At 49.5% G+C, this 16782-nt stretch overlaps 1 protein-coding gene and 1 long non-coding RNA gene across 3 annotated transcripts in view; both read right to left on the bottom strand.

Annotated features, from left to right (window-relative positions):
• LOC309350064 overlaps positions 1–16782 on the bottom strand; it is a 961019-nt gene that overhangs the window by 756629 nt on the left and 187608 nt on the right. The gene's annotated exons all lie outside the window — the stretch shown is intronic.
• The window catches only part of LRFN5 (leucine rich repeat and fibronectin type III domain containing 5), a 69555-nt gene that overhangs the window by 17139 nt on the left and 35634 nt on the right, over positions 1–16782 (bottom strand). For both annotated transcript variants that reach the window (XM_081876276.1, XM_081876275.1), the window contains exon 2: positions 4018–5440. In XM_081876276.1, coding sequence (XP_081732402.1) covers positions 4018–5420 — 1403 coding nt within the window. In that variant the 5' untranslated portion in view covers positions 5421–5440. The remainder of the gene's footprint in view (positions 1–4017; positions 5441–16782) is intronic.

Genomic DNA, 16782 nt, shown 5'->3' with positions numbered 1-16782 from the left:
CAGTCCTTTTACATTTTTTTTACATTTATTGTGGCATTTTATACATTCTGACTCACTGTTATTTTTATTGATTATAATCTAGTAATGATTTATTGCAATTGTTGAGGGTGAATTTCTATTTCATTATTAGGTGCTATTAGAATCATAGAATCCTAGAATCATAGAGTTGGAAGAGACCACAAGGGCCATCGAGTCCAACCACCCCCTGCCAAGCAGGAAACACCATCAGAGCACTCCTGACATATGGTTGTCAAGCCTCTGCTTAAAGACCTCCAAAGAAGGAGACTCCACCACACTCCTTGGCAGCAAATTCCACTGTCGAACAGCTCTTACTGTCAGGAAGTTCTTCCTAATGTTTAGGTGGAATCTTCTTTCTTGTAGTTTGGAACCATTGCTCCGTGTCCGCTTCTCTGGAGCAGCAGAAAACAACCTTTCTCCCTCCTCTATGTGACATCCTTTTATGTATTTGAACATGGCTATCATATCACCCCTTAACCTCCTCTTCTCCAGGCTAAACATGCCCAGCTCCCTTAGCCGTTCCTCATAAGGCATCGTTTCCAGGCCTTTGACCATTTTGGTTGCCCTCCTCTGGACACGTTCCAGTTTGTCCGTGTCCTTCTTGAACTGTGGTGCCCAGAACTGGACACAGTACTCCAGGTGAGGTCTGACCAGAGCAGAATACAGTGTCACTTTTACTTCCCTTGATCTAGAAGCAATACTCCTATTGATGCAGCCCAGAATTGCATTGGCTTTTTTAGCTGCCGCGTCACACTGTTGGCTCATGTCAAGTTTGTGGTCAACCAAGACTCCTAGATCCTTTTCACATGTACTGCTCTATTACATTCTAAATGCATTATTTGCTAATTCTTTATTTGATATAGGTTGTTTATGTGAAGGCCATATTCTTATCTGCACTGGATCAGATTGCTTTGAGATGTCTGATCTTTGCTGCTTATTTTGTTTCTTTCTGCTGCTTGCAAGCATCTCGTGTGCAGAGATACAGAAAGGCAGTACGCAAATAAAAATTGAAATGAACTACGTTTCCCACCATCAGACATCTTATTTATGAAGAATATTTGTACTGCTGTGTCATACAAAATATCAAAGTGGTTTACACCAATAAAACCATAAAACCGCCCCATAAAAACCACAACAAAATAAAAGAAAAAGTCAGATATCAACAAAATATTGTGGAAGGTTGCAGTTTTAATGGCCTGCAGAGGCCTAGAGGAATAGAATAGGAAGGTTTTCAGCAGGCTTTTAGAAGTTGGCACAGAAGGTCCCTGCTGAGTCTCCAGTGGCAGAGAGTCCCAGAGGACTGGGCTGAGAACATGGAACATATTTCAGGTATGTGCATATTTGGCTTCTCTTTCACCTCACTTTCCTAACTCCCCCCAAAACTCCCTGAAATGCAACAAGACTTGCACCAGCAGTGGAGACTTCCAGAAGGCAGATCCCCAGAGAGAACTTGTTGCAAGACAGACCCAAAAGAGAAAATAACAGAACACCACTATTAATCACATACAGCTCCCAAGTTAAAACAGTTCAACTCATCATCAGAGATTTACAACCTCTCCGAGATAACGACAGTTCTCTTTCTCAAGCTCTGGGAGGAAGACCTTTCGTTGCCTACAGACAGCCACCCAATCTTAAACAACTCCTCACCCACAATAATACAGCAACCAAACTTAACATGGACACTGGTCCCAGAGCCTGCAATAAACCCAGTTGCCAACTTTGCTGCCACAGACACCCGGACAACACCATCACAGAACCCAACAACATCCAACATACCATCTCAGGCCTATTGAATGGCTCATCTTCTACCATTGTGTATGCCATCAAATGCCAACAGTGCCCTTCAGCTCTCTATATTGGACAAACAGGCCAAACCCTACGCCAAAGGATAAATGGACATAAATCTGACATCAGGAATCACAAGACAGAGAAGCCAGTAGGAGAAGACTTCAGTCTCCCAGGCCATTCAATACAGGATCTCAAAGCAGCTGTTTTACTACAAAAGAATTTCAGAAATAGACTTGAAAGAGAAGTTGCTGAATTACAACTTATCACTAAACTGAAAACTATGGAGAGACCTGGTCTTAATAGAGATATTGGATTCCTGTCTCATTATATATGCTAATCATCTGCATAGTATCCCTTGCTTTTTCCTGTAGGACTAATTGCAGTCATTAACAGTCACAGGTTTACCACACCCATTGAGTCCATCACCCATCTCCTACTCCCCTCCTGAGAAAACCCCCCCCCCACCCTCCCACTATAGAAGTCTAGTGACTTCTGCTTCAGTGTATCTGAAGAAGTGTGCATGCACACGAAAGCTTGCACCCAGAAGAAACTTAGTTGGTCTCTAAGGTGCTGCTGGACAATTTATTATTATTATTTTATATATTAGGAGGCTGGGAGAGAGACTTGCCTTCCTTGCCCTTACAGACATTTGCCCTTTGCTGCTGCCAGCCTCCTCGGGAGTAAGGCTATGGGAGCCAGCTGCAGGCCAGCTACCTCTCCCTTGCCTTGAAGCCAGGCTCCTCGGAGGGCAGCTAAACCAGGGCCAGAAACGTTACTGTTGGTTAACTCCTGTCTTGCTGTGTCTCCATGTACCTAAGCCCAGATTGCCTTTTTGGAATGGTAATATTGACTTTATTCTCCATTTGCCCAAACTGCTTTCTGTCATTTTTTAATCGACTTCCATAAACTGCATTTTGTATACTTCCACTTCCAGTGCTCTGCACTTCGATGTTTTCAGGTGGCATACAGATAAAAATAAAGACTTCTAAAAGCACAAGGTGGAAAGCAATCCTTAAAAAACAATTAAACACTGCTAGCGTTAAAACTAAGCGCATAGATAACACCAATGGAAGCCATAGCAGTAATTACAATTAAACTGGCACAGCGCCAGCCTTTTTGTTAAAAGCAGTCTGTTCCCAAATGCCTGTGGGGAGAAGTCTTGCAAGACCGGGGCGGACTTGGGCAGAGGTGTAGCGGGCGGGCGGGGGCGGGGAGATGCTCTGGTCATGCATCTCTCCTGGGGGTGACGAAGGGCTCGGGTGCCTGCAGGCTCCATGCTGCCCCAGACGGCACTGTGGGGCTTGTGTCTGCCCACCACCTCCCCCTCAGCCACCCTACAGCTGAGGGGGAGGTGGGGGACAGAGCCCAGGGAGGCTCCGCACAGCACACCCTGCTGTAGCTCCCCCCACCCCAGGCACGGGGCCCCTGAGCGGCTAGCTATGCCGCTGGACTTTGGTAATCTTTTGTAATATGGCTCTCTTGTGTGAGGCCAAAATTTGCCCCCTCCACCAATGGATCCTCTCAGTTATGGATCTTCTGGATTTTGTGCCCCCTTGGCTCAGCGCCCTGTGCAGGGAAGCCACCTGCTGCCAGGCGTCAAGGAATCTGATCCCCCATGGCAGGCTGGCAGGAAAAGATAAAACCAGGAAGCTCTTACCAATGTCTTTTATTCAATATTCACAGAGGGAGGCTTAGAAATGATACCTCTTGGAGCAATGGCGTTGCTCTGAGCAATCTCCACCCCCCTTCTCTCCTCAGTTGGCAACAGCACCACCCACCCTACAGTTGCCACTTAAGGCCATTTGGTTACCAGCCTTTGCTCTCCTACTTTCACTGCCCGCCGGGTTCTGGAAGAAGGGGGGCCTGGAATGCTGTCTAGTGATAATGTGTCATCCAGCCTCTCCCATTATTTCCTAACTTTGCTCTTCGTCTCCCCCTGAGCCATGACCTTCCTCAAACTACTGCTGTAAATCTATACTGTCTTCCTCTTCTCTGGAAGACTCAGGAGGGCGAGGCCGTCCCCATCATTCCTCCTTTGTCCAGTCCCACACTGTCCTGTATTTGGCGCTGGCAAGACCTGAATGAAGAGGGTTTCTCCCCATCTCCTGCTGAGCCCACCTGGCCCCCCAAGAGCCAAGAAGAGGTGGACGGAAAAGGGTTCCCCCAGCGAAGGGAGCAGGTGATGGGCCAAACTTGTCTGGGGCTCCTTACCTATAAACAAGCGAGTCGTCATACGTCCCATTGTACTGGATTTGGAACATGCGTATTCCGGGGATATTCCTTTGGAAGTTGAACTTGAGGAGGGCGGTGGAGGACGTGGCCTCGGCCATCACCACCTTCTTGTCGGGGCTGACCTTGGCCTCCCCGTTGCTGCTGCTGCTGCTGCTGCTGCTGGCGTTGGAGCCGGACTTGGTGGAGGTGGAGATGTCCGAGGACCCGGGGTCCGGCTCGTGGATGTGGTTGGTGCTGTTGACGATGTGGGGCAGCTTGATGATGTGCAGGTCCACCGACTGCGTGGCCTCCCCGGCCGGGTTGGAGGCAATGCAGGTGAAGGAGCCCGTGTCCTTCATGGTGGTGATGTGGATGTCGAGGGTCCCGTTGTCGTAGACCAGCGAGCGCGTGGCGTTGGAGATCAGCTTGCCCTCGGGCGAGATCCAGTGGATGGCCGGCTCGGGGTCCCCGCGGGCCTTGCACCTCAGGATGGCCCTCTGCCCCTCCAGCACCCTCAGCTCGTGGGTGTGCCTCGTGATGAGCGGCGGCTCGCACAGAAACTCCTCCTCGGGGACCGACCAGAAATAGCGGCCCGAGAGGAGCGGCGGGGAGGCGCAGGTCTCCAGGTCGTCCTCCCTGGAGAGGCGCCGCAGCCATAGCAGCTCGCAGTTGCAGTGCAAGGGGTTCCCGCCAAAGCTGAGGGCGAAGGTGGAGGGGCTGATGATCCCTGAGGTGGCCAAGACCTGGGCCCTCTGGAAGAGGGGGTCGGGGGGCAGCTTGTGCAGCTTGTTGGATGTAACGTCCAGGCGGGTCATCTTGTGGAGGTGGGAGAAGGTCCCCTTGGGGATGCTGTCGATCATGTTGTGGTCCAGGCTGAGGGTGTGCAAGCTGACCATCTTCTCCACGGCGTCCCAGGGGATGGTCTCCAGGTTGTTGTAGGAAAGGTCCAGCTCCTCAAGCGCCAGGACGTCGTCAAAGGCCGTGGCGGAGATCAGCGTCAGCTGGTTGTTGTTGAGGATCAGGTGGTGCAGGTTGAGGAGCCCGCTCAGCATGTCGTGGGTGATCTTGGTCAGCCGGTTGCTGTTCAGGTGCAGGGCCCTCAGGTTGCGCAGGTCAGCGAAGGCGTGCGGGGTGACGAAGCTGATGGTGTTCCGCGAGAGGGTCAGGTCCACCAGGCTGGTCATGTTGGCAAAATCCTTGCGCTTGATGCTGGTGACAAAGTTGTCGGCCAGCCGCAGCTCCACGGTCCTCCGGTCGATGTTGGGGGGCACAAAGAGGAGGCCCTTCTTGGCGCAAAGGGTGGCGAGGTTGGGGGACAAGATCTGGCAGACGCAGCGCTTGGGACAGATCTGAGCCTTCGCCACTATGCCAATGAAGAGCAGATACAGAAGCAGTTTTTCCATTGTAGAGCGGGGTCAGGATGCTGAGAGAGAGAGAGAGAGAGAGAGGAGAGGGGTTACATGGGGAGCACCGGCTTCGAGTCCCACACACAGCCCCACCGGCGCAATTCGTTTCGTAGAGGCGTGGAATTGTTGGAAGCGAACCCCCAGGGCCATCTGGACCTCCCCCCTGAACACAGCTAAAGAATCCATATCAGGGGGTCGTCTGACCGCTGCATAAAAACCTCCGGCAAAGGAGAGTCCATGGTGGTCTCTTCCACTATGGAACAGCTATTTGTGTATTTATTATTTCATAAAATGTATACACCACTTGATTGCAAAAAAACCCCCAAAACTACAATGACCTCATACTGGTTTACAAGCTGAATACGACAATAACATTATCAGGTTTTTTTAAAAAACACCTCTTTAAAACTTTCAAGAAATAAGATCAGAACTTGGGTTGCCACATTTTGAAGAGCAAAAAGGAGGACGCTATGACAACTCTCCTTTTATATGCAGGCTATAGAAGCTGTGAAATATTGCTGGGGGGGGGGCAGGAGAAGGGAAGAGGAAAGCAAGTCTTCAGCCACCAGTTGTGTCTATGTCTCCTCCAGAAAGTAGAGCCAGAGACACTTTGGTAAATTTTAAAAATCCACCCAGGCAGAGATTTTACTCCTGAAAAGGGGGACATGTCCTGGAAAAAGAGGACACATGGCAACCCCCATTAGAATCTCCTTTCTTGCCACTGAAATCCAATGTGTCCTCCCGTGTGGAGCAGCAGAAAACAAGCTGGCTCCCCCTTCCCTGCGCAAATGTCCCAGCTTCACCCCCCCCCCACACACACAGCATCTCCAGCCAAGACTCTCCCCTGAACCCCCGGAGAGGTCCTGCCAGTCCAGGCTGAGCAAAGTTTTCCGGGTGCCCTCTTGCATTATTGCAGCCCCACTTCACCCCAAGGTTGGAGGGACACCTGTCAGGGATGCTTGAGCTGAGATGCCAGCATTGCAGGGGTTGGACTAGAGGACCTTCAAGGTCCCTTCCAACTCTACAATGCTATGATTCTTTGATGTTTTATTGTATTTTTACTATTTTGTTGGGAGCCGCCCAGAGTGCTGAGGAGGCCCAGCCGGATGGGCCAAGTATAAATCAATCAATCAATCAATCAATCAATCAATCAATCAATTATCATCTTCATATAACTCTGCCCATCCCATTGTCTGTGTCCCATCCACAAATCCCACCTTCCCCTGCGGCAAATGTTAGTTGCATTCTGACACCAGCCAGGCCACCATCATGGCCACCATCATGTTCTGGCTGTGATTGCTGTTCTAGACCACTGCTTAAATCCATGCACAAAGGCACAACAGGAATGCAGGCATTAGGGCATCTGCAGAACCAAAGAAGGCAAGCACAGCTCTGCAGGATCAGGCCAAAGGGGACCATCCAGCCCAGCAGCCTGTTCTCACAAAGGTCTACCAGATGCCCATTATGGGAAACCAGCTCCCCTCCTGAGGTCTCCAGCAACGGGAAATTGGGGATGGCTCCATGACAAAGAATCTGTGTGTTTTGCAAAGGTGCTCTTGTGCTGTAGCACATTAAAAGCAGGACGACCAACAACACCAAAAGAACTGGAGCATTTGCAGGAGGAAAGTTGCAGGAGTTTAGCAGGAAACTAGGAGGCAGACACGAGTGGCAGCTGAAGAAATATTGTGGCAGTGGCCCAAAGGGCCAGCATAAAGGTGATAAGGTCTACCCCTGGAATTCCTTGAGTGTGCTTCTAATAGAAAAGCTATGGTAACCTGTTGCTTTATGAAACTGGTGATTTTGCAAGTTGCCTCCCCCCAATATTGGGGCAGGAATACAGCTAATTCGGGCGTCAGCAACCTTTTTCAGCAGGAGGCTGGTCCACTGTCCCTCAGACTTTGTGGGGGGCCAGACTATATTTTGAAGAAGAAAAATGAACAAATTCCTATGCCCCACAAATAACCCAGAGATGCATTTTAAATAAAAGGACACATTCTACTCATGTGAAAACATGCTGATTCCCAGACCATCCGTGGGCTGGATTTAGAAGGCGATTGGGCCGGATCCAGCCCCAAGGCCTTAGTTTGCCTACCCATGTAATATGTGAATCAAAAAGATACAGCTCAAAGCTAGAACATAAGTTGTTACATTGTGCAAATGTCTGCACGTAACACGGATTCCCAACATGCGTACTAACACAATGTAACAGATCCTGGTGGGAATCAACACTGAATCAGCAAAATTTCCAGTGTTTACTGTGCATGTGTATTAAGCATGAAATGAGGTAATGATGTACATGATGGGTGAAAATTGAAATGCTTTGTCTGAAACTTTATAAATACCACTGCCTGGACCACTGGGCGAGGTTGCAGTTTTGCGGAACAATCCGACTGTAACCTATTGCTTTGCAATAAACCACGATGGACTCCTAACTCCTCATGTTTCTGGGCTTTATTGGCATAAATTCAGGAGATAAGCCATTTCTGGCTTACAACAATATACCACCCAAAACCCTTTGAGGTGCACAGGCTGAGGAAAGCGCCACCGAAAGCCCTATACAACCACCCCAGTGGCATCACCAATCACAAAGACGGCACAATAGAAAGGATGCCAAGGAATGCTAAGAAATACCAAACGCTGCAACATTTCTTCATGCGGAAGTGACTGCCCTCAAGGTCACCCCTTGAAGAAGTGGGTATTTGAACCCGGGTCTCCCAGGCCCTAGTCTGACACTGTAACCAGTGCACCACACTGTTCCACAATGCAAGGTGTCATAGGACAGCATTAGGGTGTCAGAAGTTTTATTTTTGACCCCTTTCCCAATGATTCCTCGCATGAACTTTTGCCTTTGGGGAGCTGGTGTCTCCATGGCCTCTGACAGGGAACTGTGATCATAAACTCAAAGTCTCCTTCTGGTCTGTCACCACCAGCTCAGACCACATCAGAGTAGATATGTGAAATTCAGTTTATTTGCCCCAATGGCTCACCGCTTGGCCCAGGCTGGCACTGAACCATGCTTTGGGGCTTCCATACGTTCAGGATTTGTCCATTGGAAATAACGTCTGGGTGAAATTTCAAAAAATCGGTAAAAAAAGTCCTTATAGACCCAGACATATGGCAACCCATGTCAGAAGGGTTGAATTTTTTGGCAAATTTCCTTAAAAATAGCTCAACAACTTTGCCTCCCCCCAAAAAAGTTCAACTTCTGTGTCCGGATTTGTGTTCAGCAACCCTTCCATTTTTGCTGGTTTATTTGCTGGTTTATTGCCCATTCCTCAATTTTGGAGAGGCCCCTCTGGAGTTCAGTCCTTTTTTTCTTTTCATAGAATCATAGAATTGAGGATTTAGAAGGGACCCTCAGGACCATTGAGATGACCCCCTGCAATGTTTTTGCCATCATCCCAAACTCGTGTCTCCCGGCAGCTCCTGGCTCCCCCTCAACCATCCGCAGAGGTGAAACAGCTTTGACCCCCGCCTTCCAGGGGGTTGGACTAGATGACCATTGGGGTCCCTCCCAATTCTGCAATCCTAGGAGCACATGTCTGAAACCACAGGCAAGATGAAGATCCAAGCCGTGCAATCGCCCTTCCCCCCAGATAAATTTCCTTGGCTCCAACTTCGCTTTCCTTCCAAGTTAAAACTCTTTTATTGGAAGGAGATTGTGCTTTTTTCTTTATGACGGCTGAAGATTACTTTGCTGCTGATTTTCTTCTGCCTCCGTTTAATTATTTCCATCCTGCATGGTTCTGTGCACTTAACATTAGCCGCCTTGCAAACTGTTTTGTTGAAAAGGCAGGATATAAAACATATTAAAATGTTCTCTGTGGTTTAGGAAATGTCAGCCCCCAGACAAGGACCCCCATGGCCTGCCCTGATGGGGGACAGTCTGCCCCTGCCCCACACCCAGAGGGTGTCAGGAGCCCAGAGGCCGAGCAATGCCGCTGATGGGTCTTTTGCTGCCTCCATCACAGACGCCCAGGAGACTCTTATGTCCACTGGACAAAGGGAAAAAGCTTACAGAAACAAATTCATTTTTATAGGCAGCTGAGAGGGTAATCTCTTCTCTGCAGAATCCAATATTGCTCCAATTTATACGTTGCGTTGGAAAGAAAGTGGCTGGGCTCCTTTGCGGAGAGCCAGGCAGTCCAGGACTATAAATGTACCAATTAAACTTGTTCCCTTTCCCCAGCAGCCCTGAACATTGAGGGAGGCAGGTCGTTCTGGGAAGGAACCATATATTTTTGGAATAAAACCATTTACGCCTTTCCACGGAGAATATTCTTTTGCATTAATTTGGACTTCCAAGGGTGATGTTGAAGCGCATCCTTGAGGAAAAGGCCCCCAATTTCTCTGACCCCGGGGAAGGTGGGCCATTGGCAGCGAGGCTCCAGACACAGAAACAGGAGGCTGGACTAGATGGGCACTGGCCGGATCCAGGAAACTCTTCTTACATTCATAAATGCTTTTGTCCTCAGGAAGAGTATTGTGTGCATTTGGGAAGAGTGATCTTATTTTGCCGGGGGGGGGGGAGAGAGATGTTTGGATTTTACCCCAGATTTCTATAAGCTGCATTTTACTGCTTCCGTTTTATTTATCTTCTGCTCCTTGAGAGCTGCCTTGGGAGTCCTTTCTGGCCAGAAGGCGGCATGGAAATAAAGTCCAGCTAACTATCCTTTTCCCGTTCCCTACACAACTCCTTGCAAGCAGATTCCAGACAGGAGCACTTACTCTTCCTCCCAGCAGCAGATGGGAGAGAGTCGCCCCCCCCTACCCAGTGGCCCCTGAGGAACAGACGCCACATGCCAGGGACAGGAGGCCAGGCTGGCTCAGGGAACGCGAGTGCAGGACCATCGCGTCAGGCAACTGGCACCAGGAAATGCGCAGGAAAGAATCTCGCTTGTGCATGACGCTGCCTCTGAATGCCAAGAGGCTAAAGCAATGGCCCGTCTAGTCCGCCATGCCGCTCTTGCAGCAGCAGAGAAGATCTCCCAGAGGGAAATCTGCAAGCAGGATCCCAGCCCAAGGGACCTGGCCCCTCCTGGATTCAGAAGCACTGCTGCCTCCGACTGTGGAGGCAGAGCTTAGCCCTCTCCTCCAGGGATCGTGGCCAGGGATAATATTATTATGAATAATAATACAGTGGTACCTTGGTTCCCAAACACCAAAAACCCGGAAGGAAGTGTTCTGGTTTTCAAACCTTTTTCAGAAGCCAAACATCCGATGGCTATTGGGCACCTGCACCAATCAAAAGCTGCCCCTTGGTTTTCAAACATTTTGGAAGTCAAACGGACTTCCAGAACGGATTACGTTCGAGAACCAAGGTACCACTGTATTTGGCGCTTTTGGTTTTTCTATTTATTTTGCGTTTTTGTTTTTGAGGCTTTTTCGGTTAATTTGTTTTTGTGACGGTGTGGAACCCAGTTCAGCTGATTGACAGATTGTGTGACTGCGGAAATGGATAAAAGTCCCCCTCCAAACAATGACTATCATCAGAGCAAGGAAGAAAATAATAATAATTTAATTTTCATCGTCTACAATACTGTCTTATTTATTTTATAGTACAGTACATTGATTATTGCTTTTATTTATGGATCAATGGTCTCTTTAGGTAGTAAAATTCATGTTAAATTGCTGTTTTAGGGGTTGTTTCTAAAAGTCTGGAACGGATTAATCCATTTTGCATTACTTTATATGGGAAAACGGGCCTCGGTTTTGGAACGCTTTGGTTTTGGAACAGACTTGTGGAACGGATTAAGTTTGAGAACCAAGGTACCACTGTAACCAAGAAAAACCTGTTGCCTGTTTCCCCCCTTTGATGAGGTTCCTGCTTCCTGCTAGCAGCTCAACTCCTCTGCAACATTGTTTGCATTTCTAATTGAAACCTAAAGGTTTAGTTGCTTGATTCGTTTATTTGCACAACTCATTAACTGCTTCGTATTAGAAAGGTCAAAGCGGTGTACAAAAGGGAGGAGGGGAATACTTAAAATAACAATTAGAACACGTTAGTTAGGGGAATTCGAGACATCTGAGGACAGCAGAGCGGACAGGCGTCTCCTGTCAGGCAGCCAGAAGAAGAGGAGGAAACTCTCCTGAAACAGATGACTGAACTTTTGCAGATAAGAACTGCAGTGATGGGGGCTTTCAGCTATCCTGGCATCTGCTGGAAATCTAACTCTGCCAGGAGCAGATCACCCCATAAATCCACGCCTTGCTGACAACCTCATCTCCAATACCCTCCAGAGCAGGAGATATTGGAAGATGACTCTCCTATCTCCTCTCAGTCTCCTCTTTTCCAGGCTAAACATACCCAGCTCCTTCAACCGTTCCTCATCAGGCTTGGTCTCCAGACCCTTGATCTTCTTGGTTGCCCTCCTCTGCACACCTTCCAGCTTCTTAGATTCTGGTGCCCAGAACTGGACACAGTATTCCAGGTGTGGCCTGACCAGGGCAGAATAGAGCGGTACTATTGCTTCTGTTGATCGGGACAGTAGAATCATAGAACTGTATTGTTTGAAGGAAGCCTGGGGGTTATCTATTCCAACCTCCTGCTGATGCAGCCTGGAATAGCAGACTACAATGTCCAGCCTGAGGCTCTCACAGAGACCTACCAGAAGCCCCCACGGAGAACCCAAAAGCAAGGAGGGCCCGAGTGCGAGAGCAGCAGCAGCAGCAGCCCTGTCTTCCCAGAAGGAACTGAGATTGGCAAGGGGCGTAGAAAACAATAGAAATGGGTTTCCCCAGCTCTGTGTGGAGTAAGGAGGAGGATGTCAATGGAAGGTGAAGTTTGACGCTTAGGGGAAAACGGGAAAATGTTAACGGATGACAGGAAAAAGTCAGAAACGCTTACAGATTTGACAGAGATGGAAAATGATGTTGACAGGCTGGAAGGCTGGGCCAGCACTAGGGAGATGACATCCTCCCTTTAAAATAAACCCTGGACCTCGGTCCCAAGAGCCAAAGGCCCCATTGCTGGAAGCAGAAGCTGCGAGCTCAGCATGCAGGAGGTGCCAGGAGGGTCTTTGACCTGAGCAGGTCACCAGGAGGTGGCTGAAAGGACAAAGGCAACCCAAGGCTGCTTGGGTGGGAACAGAGTCTCCAGCAGACAGACACACACAGTCTTCTACGCTGACCAGGCTGGTCTGGAGTCCGAGACACACAGAAATCCACATTATAAGGAGCAGGCAGACCAGGACGGAGGCTGGAGGAGCTGGGGAGGTCCAGAGTGGAGAAGATTCTTGGCTCCCAGTCCTGCAAGACCTGCTCCCTGCCTTGCGAGCCTCTTGAGACACCTGGCAAGGGAGGGCTCTGGGGCCCTGACAGATGGTGGCTGGAGCGACAGACGGACTGATTCCAGCTAGAGGAGCTGAGGCTTCCACAGAGGCCCTCTTACTTGTGAGCCCTGAAAGACCTTCTTCTCAGGATGCCTGCAGACTCTTGGGGTGGGGTGTTGTTTTCTTGGGGTCAAGACTGAACTCTGGAGATGCTAATTTCACTGCTATTGGTATTATTATATTTTGCATCTGTAATTTTCAATCCTTTTACGACTTACGTGGGGAGTGTTTTAATTTTGCTGTGTTTGTTTTGATTCATTTGTTTTGAATCTCTCCATTTTGAAAGGATTTAGCTATGGAAAGGCAGCTCACAAATAAACAATGGGGATGATTCAGGTGAAGGTGAAAAGGGGACCTGGCAGCTGCCCTGGAAGAGCTGAAGAGGGAGCAGGATCCTGCTCTCCATTGCTCCAAAGGTCAGGCCTGACCCCAAACCGGTGGGTCTTGCAACAGGGAAGCAAATGTCAACTCCTCCCGATAAGAGATGCTCAGCTATGGAAGAGCCTGTCCCAATAATAATAATAATAATAATAAATTTTATTTATATCCTGCCCTCCCCAGCCGAAGCCAGGCTCAGGGCAGCTAACAACAATAAAACAGTACAACAGTACAACACAACACAACACAACACTCTAAAATCATTCATTATAAAATTGATTCAAATCAAACCAATGGCAACCATTGAGCCAGAGCTCCGGAAGATTGCCGAAGGAGGGAGTCAGGCTGCGCCCTGACCAAAGGCCTGGTGGAACAGCTCTGTCTTGCAGGCCCTGCGGAAAGATGTCAAGTCCTGCAGGGCCCTTGTCTCTTGTGGCAGAGTGTTCCACCAGGTTGGAGCCGCAGCCGAAAAAGCCCTGGCTCTAGTTGAGGCCACCCTAACCTCTTTGTGGCCCGGGACCTCCAAGATGTTTTTATTTGAAGATCGTAAGTTCCTCTGTGGGGCATACCAGGAGAGGCGGTCCAGTAGGTACAAGGGTCCTAGGCCGTACAGGGCTTTAAAGGTTAAAACCAGCACCTTAAACCTGATCCTGTACTCCACCACGTTGGATTAACCCCTGCACTGCCGTCACTTCTTATGCCACACCATCAATGCACAGGGCCTCTCCCTCTAAGGCTCACCCCAGGCTTCACTGAGAAGATATGTCTGTGTTTGTTTGTCCCTCTAAGAAAGGTCTCTGCCCAACCCAGCCTCCATTCTCCCAAGGGAGAAGCCCAGAGGAAGAGACCAGAGCTCAATGGCAGAAGGCATGGTTTGCTTGCGGATCCAAAGGGGGACAGGTGATGGAAAGAATTCTGTAGCTGTGATTCCTGCATTGCAGGTGCTTGGAAGAGATGAGCATTGGGGTCCCTTCCAACTCCTCCCCCCCCCAAGAGCCTGTGTCAGGGAGCTGGACCCAGGCAGATTCCCACAGGCCTAATCTAAATCATATTGGGAGGGGGAGATCCAGGAAACAGAGACCAAGGCAAGTCTCACAGGGGTTGAAGGTGGGCTCCCTCTCTTTGCAAGGGCATTTGGGGGGGGGTGAGAGAGAGAGAAGAGAGGGGAAGAAGAAACTTTTCCAGAAAGTTCTGAAGGGCAGCTTGGTAGGAGCCGAGTCACAAGGAATGGGGAAGGGAAGTGTCCTCCCTCTCTCCAAACACAACTCCTGGACATCCCATGAAGCTGAACGTTGGAGGAGTCGGGGCAAATAAAAGGAGGGACTTCTTCATGCAGCACAGAATTAAACTGTGGCACTTGCCCCCACAGGGGATAACCAGTTGGAATGGCTTAAAAGAGGACTGGACAAATTCACAGAGGAGGAGGAGAGGGCTCTGCAAGGCTACCAGGCTCCACCTCCAGCCTTCTGGTCGGCCACTGCAAGAACAGGATGCTAGACAAGCTGGGCCATTGGCCTGATCCAGCAGGCTCTTCAATCTTCTTCTGCGGGTGCAAAAGTCAACTACGTCGCCTGAGAGCACGCTTCCTCCTGCATCAACGCCTCTCGAAGCTCTGCCTTTTTATCGGGCTCTCCAAGCTCCAAGCCCATCTGCTTCCAGCGAAGCCTCCCAAGGCTGGGGTGCAAATGAAGAGGAGACCCCCGTGGCAACATGTGGAGGCTGGAAGGGAGGAGAGCAGAAGCCGCAGCCTTTCCTTTTGCCAGAGAGAGAGAGAAGCGCCAGGTCAGCTGCTTCGCAGGAGCCGCTGCAGCACCTGCAGGATGTGGCTCTCGGGTTCCTGACATCTCTCCTCTCTCCTCTAATGGATGCAGCCGGAGAGTCTTGGTGGAGCCACAGCAGCAGCAGCAGCAGCCTGTGAATTATTGATGGGGGAGCAATAATGCGCAGGGAGCAGGCGGGGGGGGGGGAGAGGACCCCACCCACCCCTCTCCTCTCAGCAGGCCTCCCCAGCCGGTGCAAGGAGGAAGAGGCCTGGCCTGCGCCTCCCCTTCTCTCCCTGCTCCAAGGAGGGCACAGTTCAACCGTGGAACTCTCCCCCACAGGAGGCAAGGATGGTGCAGAAGAGGACTGGACAAATTCACAGAGGAGAAGGAGAAGGCCAGGGTTGCTCTGCTCTGTCTCGACAGCAGGAGGCAGCAGTCCTTCTGAATGCCAGTTGCCGGAAATCCAGAAAGAGGAGAGTGCAGAGATGGACAAGCTGACTTTGCAGATAAGAGAAAGAATTTTTTTGAAAAAGATTGTAACATATTCAAACAATATTTGAAAGACCGTTATGGGGAAATTGAAATTTTGACCGGTTTAGAATAACTTCTGTAAGAAAAGCAATACTAAAATATAGTGGAAAAACAGGAAAACAAACTCTCAGATGTGTTAAAAGAAGCATTCAAAGAAGTAAAACTGAGGACCCAAGTAAGAAGGGGAGGGAAGCATAAAAGGAATACGAATGAATCAAGCAATTAAGCACAATTTTTTATTTTTGTTTTCTTTATTATTATTTAAAAATACATGTTTAGCCGTAGGAGAACTGAGATGTTATAATGTGATTCTATGAATATAAATTAAAAGAAACCAATAAAGATGATTTGCAAAGAAAGAGGAGGAGGATGAGAGCTCTGTGACACTTGGGGGTGTCCCATTGGGGGCATCTGGCCAACCAAGAGGATGCTGAACTAGGTGGACCATTGGCCTGATCCAGCAGGCTCTTCTCACATTCTTGTGGCAGTGATAGCCAAGGGCAGCTGCCTCCTTCTCCCCACCCCCACCCCCTCTGCTGGGCATTCCTCCAGCACCACTGCTTGGGAACAGTGTGTGGCCCCTGGTCCAGTGTGTGTGGCGGATCAGGAGGGAAAGTGCTGGACTTGAGTCCTGGACCAGCCATTCAGAAGCCCCTCTGTTTCTTGCAGAAGCCCCTGGCAGCATCTCCAGCTGGGGGGGTGGGTGGGCGGTGGGAAGGGCTCCATGGCTGAAACTAGACCTGCTTGTTGGTTCAATTTCTGACCTGCCTGTTCCTGTCCCTGCCTTAAGGAAACAAGAACCTAAGACTATCCTAATGTCAGGTTCTGCACTTAGACGGGAAGAACCAGATGCACAAATATAGGATGGGGGACACCTGGCTTACTAGCAGTACATGTGAAGAGGATCTAGTGGTCTTGGTGGACCACAAGCTGAACATGAGTCCACAGTGTGATGCAGCTGCAAAAAAACTCATGCTATGCTATGAGAAGTGAGAGCTGCACCATCAAGAAGGCTGACCGCCAAAGAATTGATGCTTTTGAATTCTGGTGCTGGAGGAGACTCTTGAGAGTCCCATGGACTGCAAGAAGATCAAACCTCTCCATTCTAAAGGAAATCAGTCCTGAGTTCTCACTGGAAGGACAGATCGTGAAGCTGAGGCTCCAGTACTTTGGCCACCTCATGAGAAGAGAAGACTCCCTGGAAAAGACCCTGATGTTGGGGGAAATGGAGGGCACAAGGAGAAGAGGACGACAGAGGACGAGATGGTTGGACAGTGTTCTTGAAGCTACCAGCATGAGTTTGACCAAACTGCGGGAGGCAGTGGAAGACAAGAGTGCCTGGCGTGCTCTGGTCCA

The sequence above is a fragment of the Podarcis erhardii genome (assembly GCF_964252035.2).
Source record: "Podarcis erhardii genome assembly, chromosome: 1".
NCBI lineage: Eukaryota > Metazoa > Chordata > Lepidosauria > Squamata > Lacertidae > Podarcis > Podarcis erhardii.
This window is presented reverse-complemented; position numbering and strand designations above follow the sequence as displayed.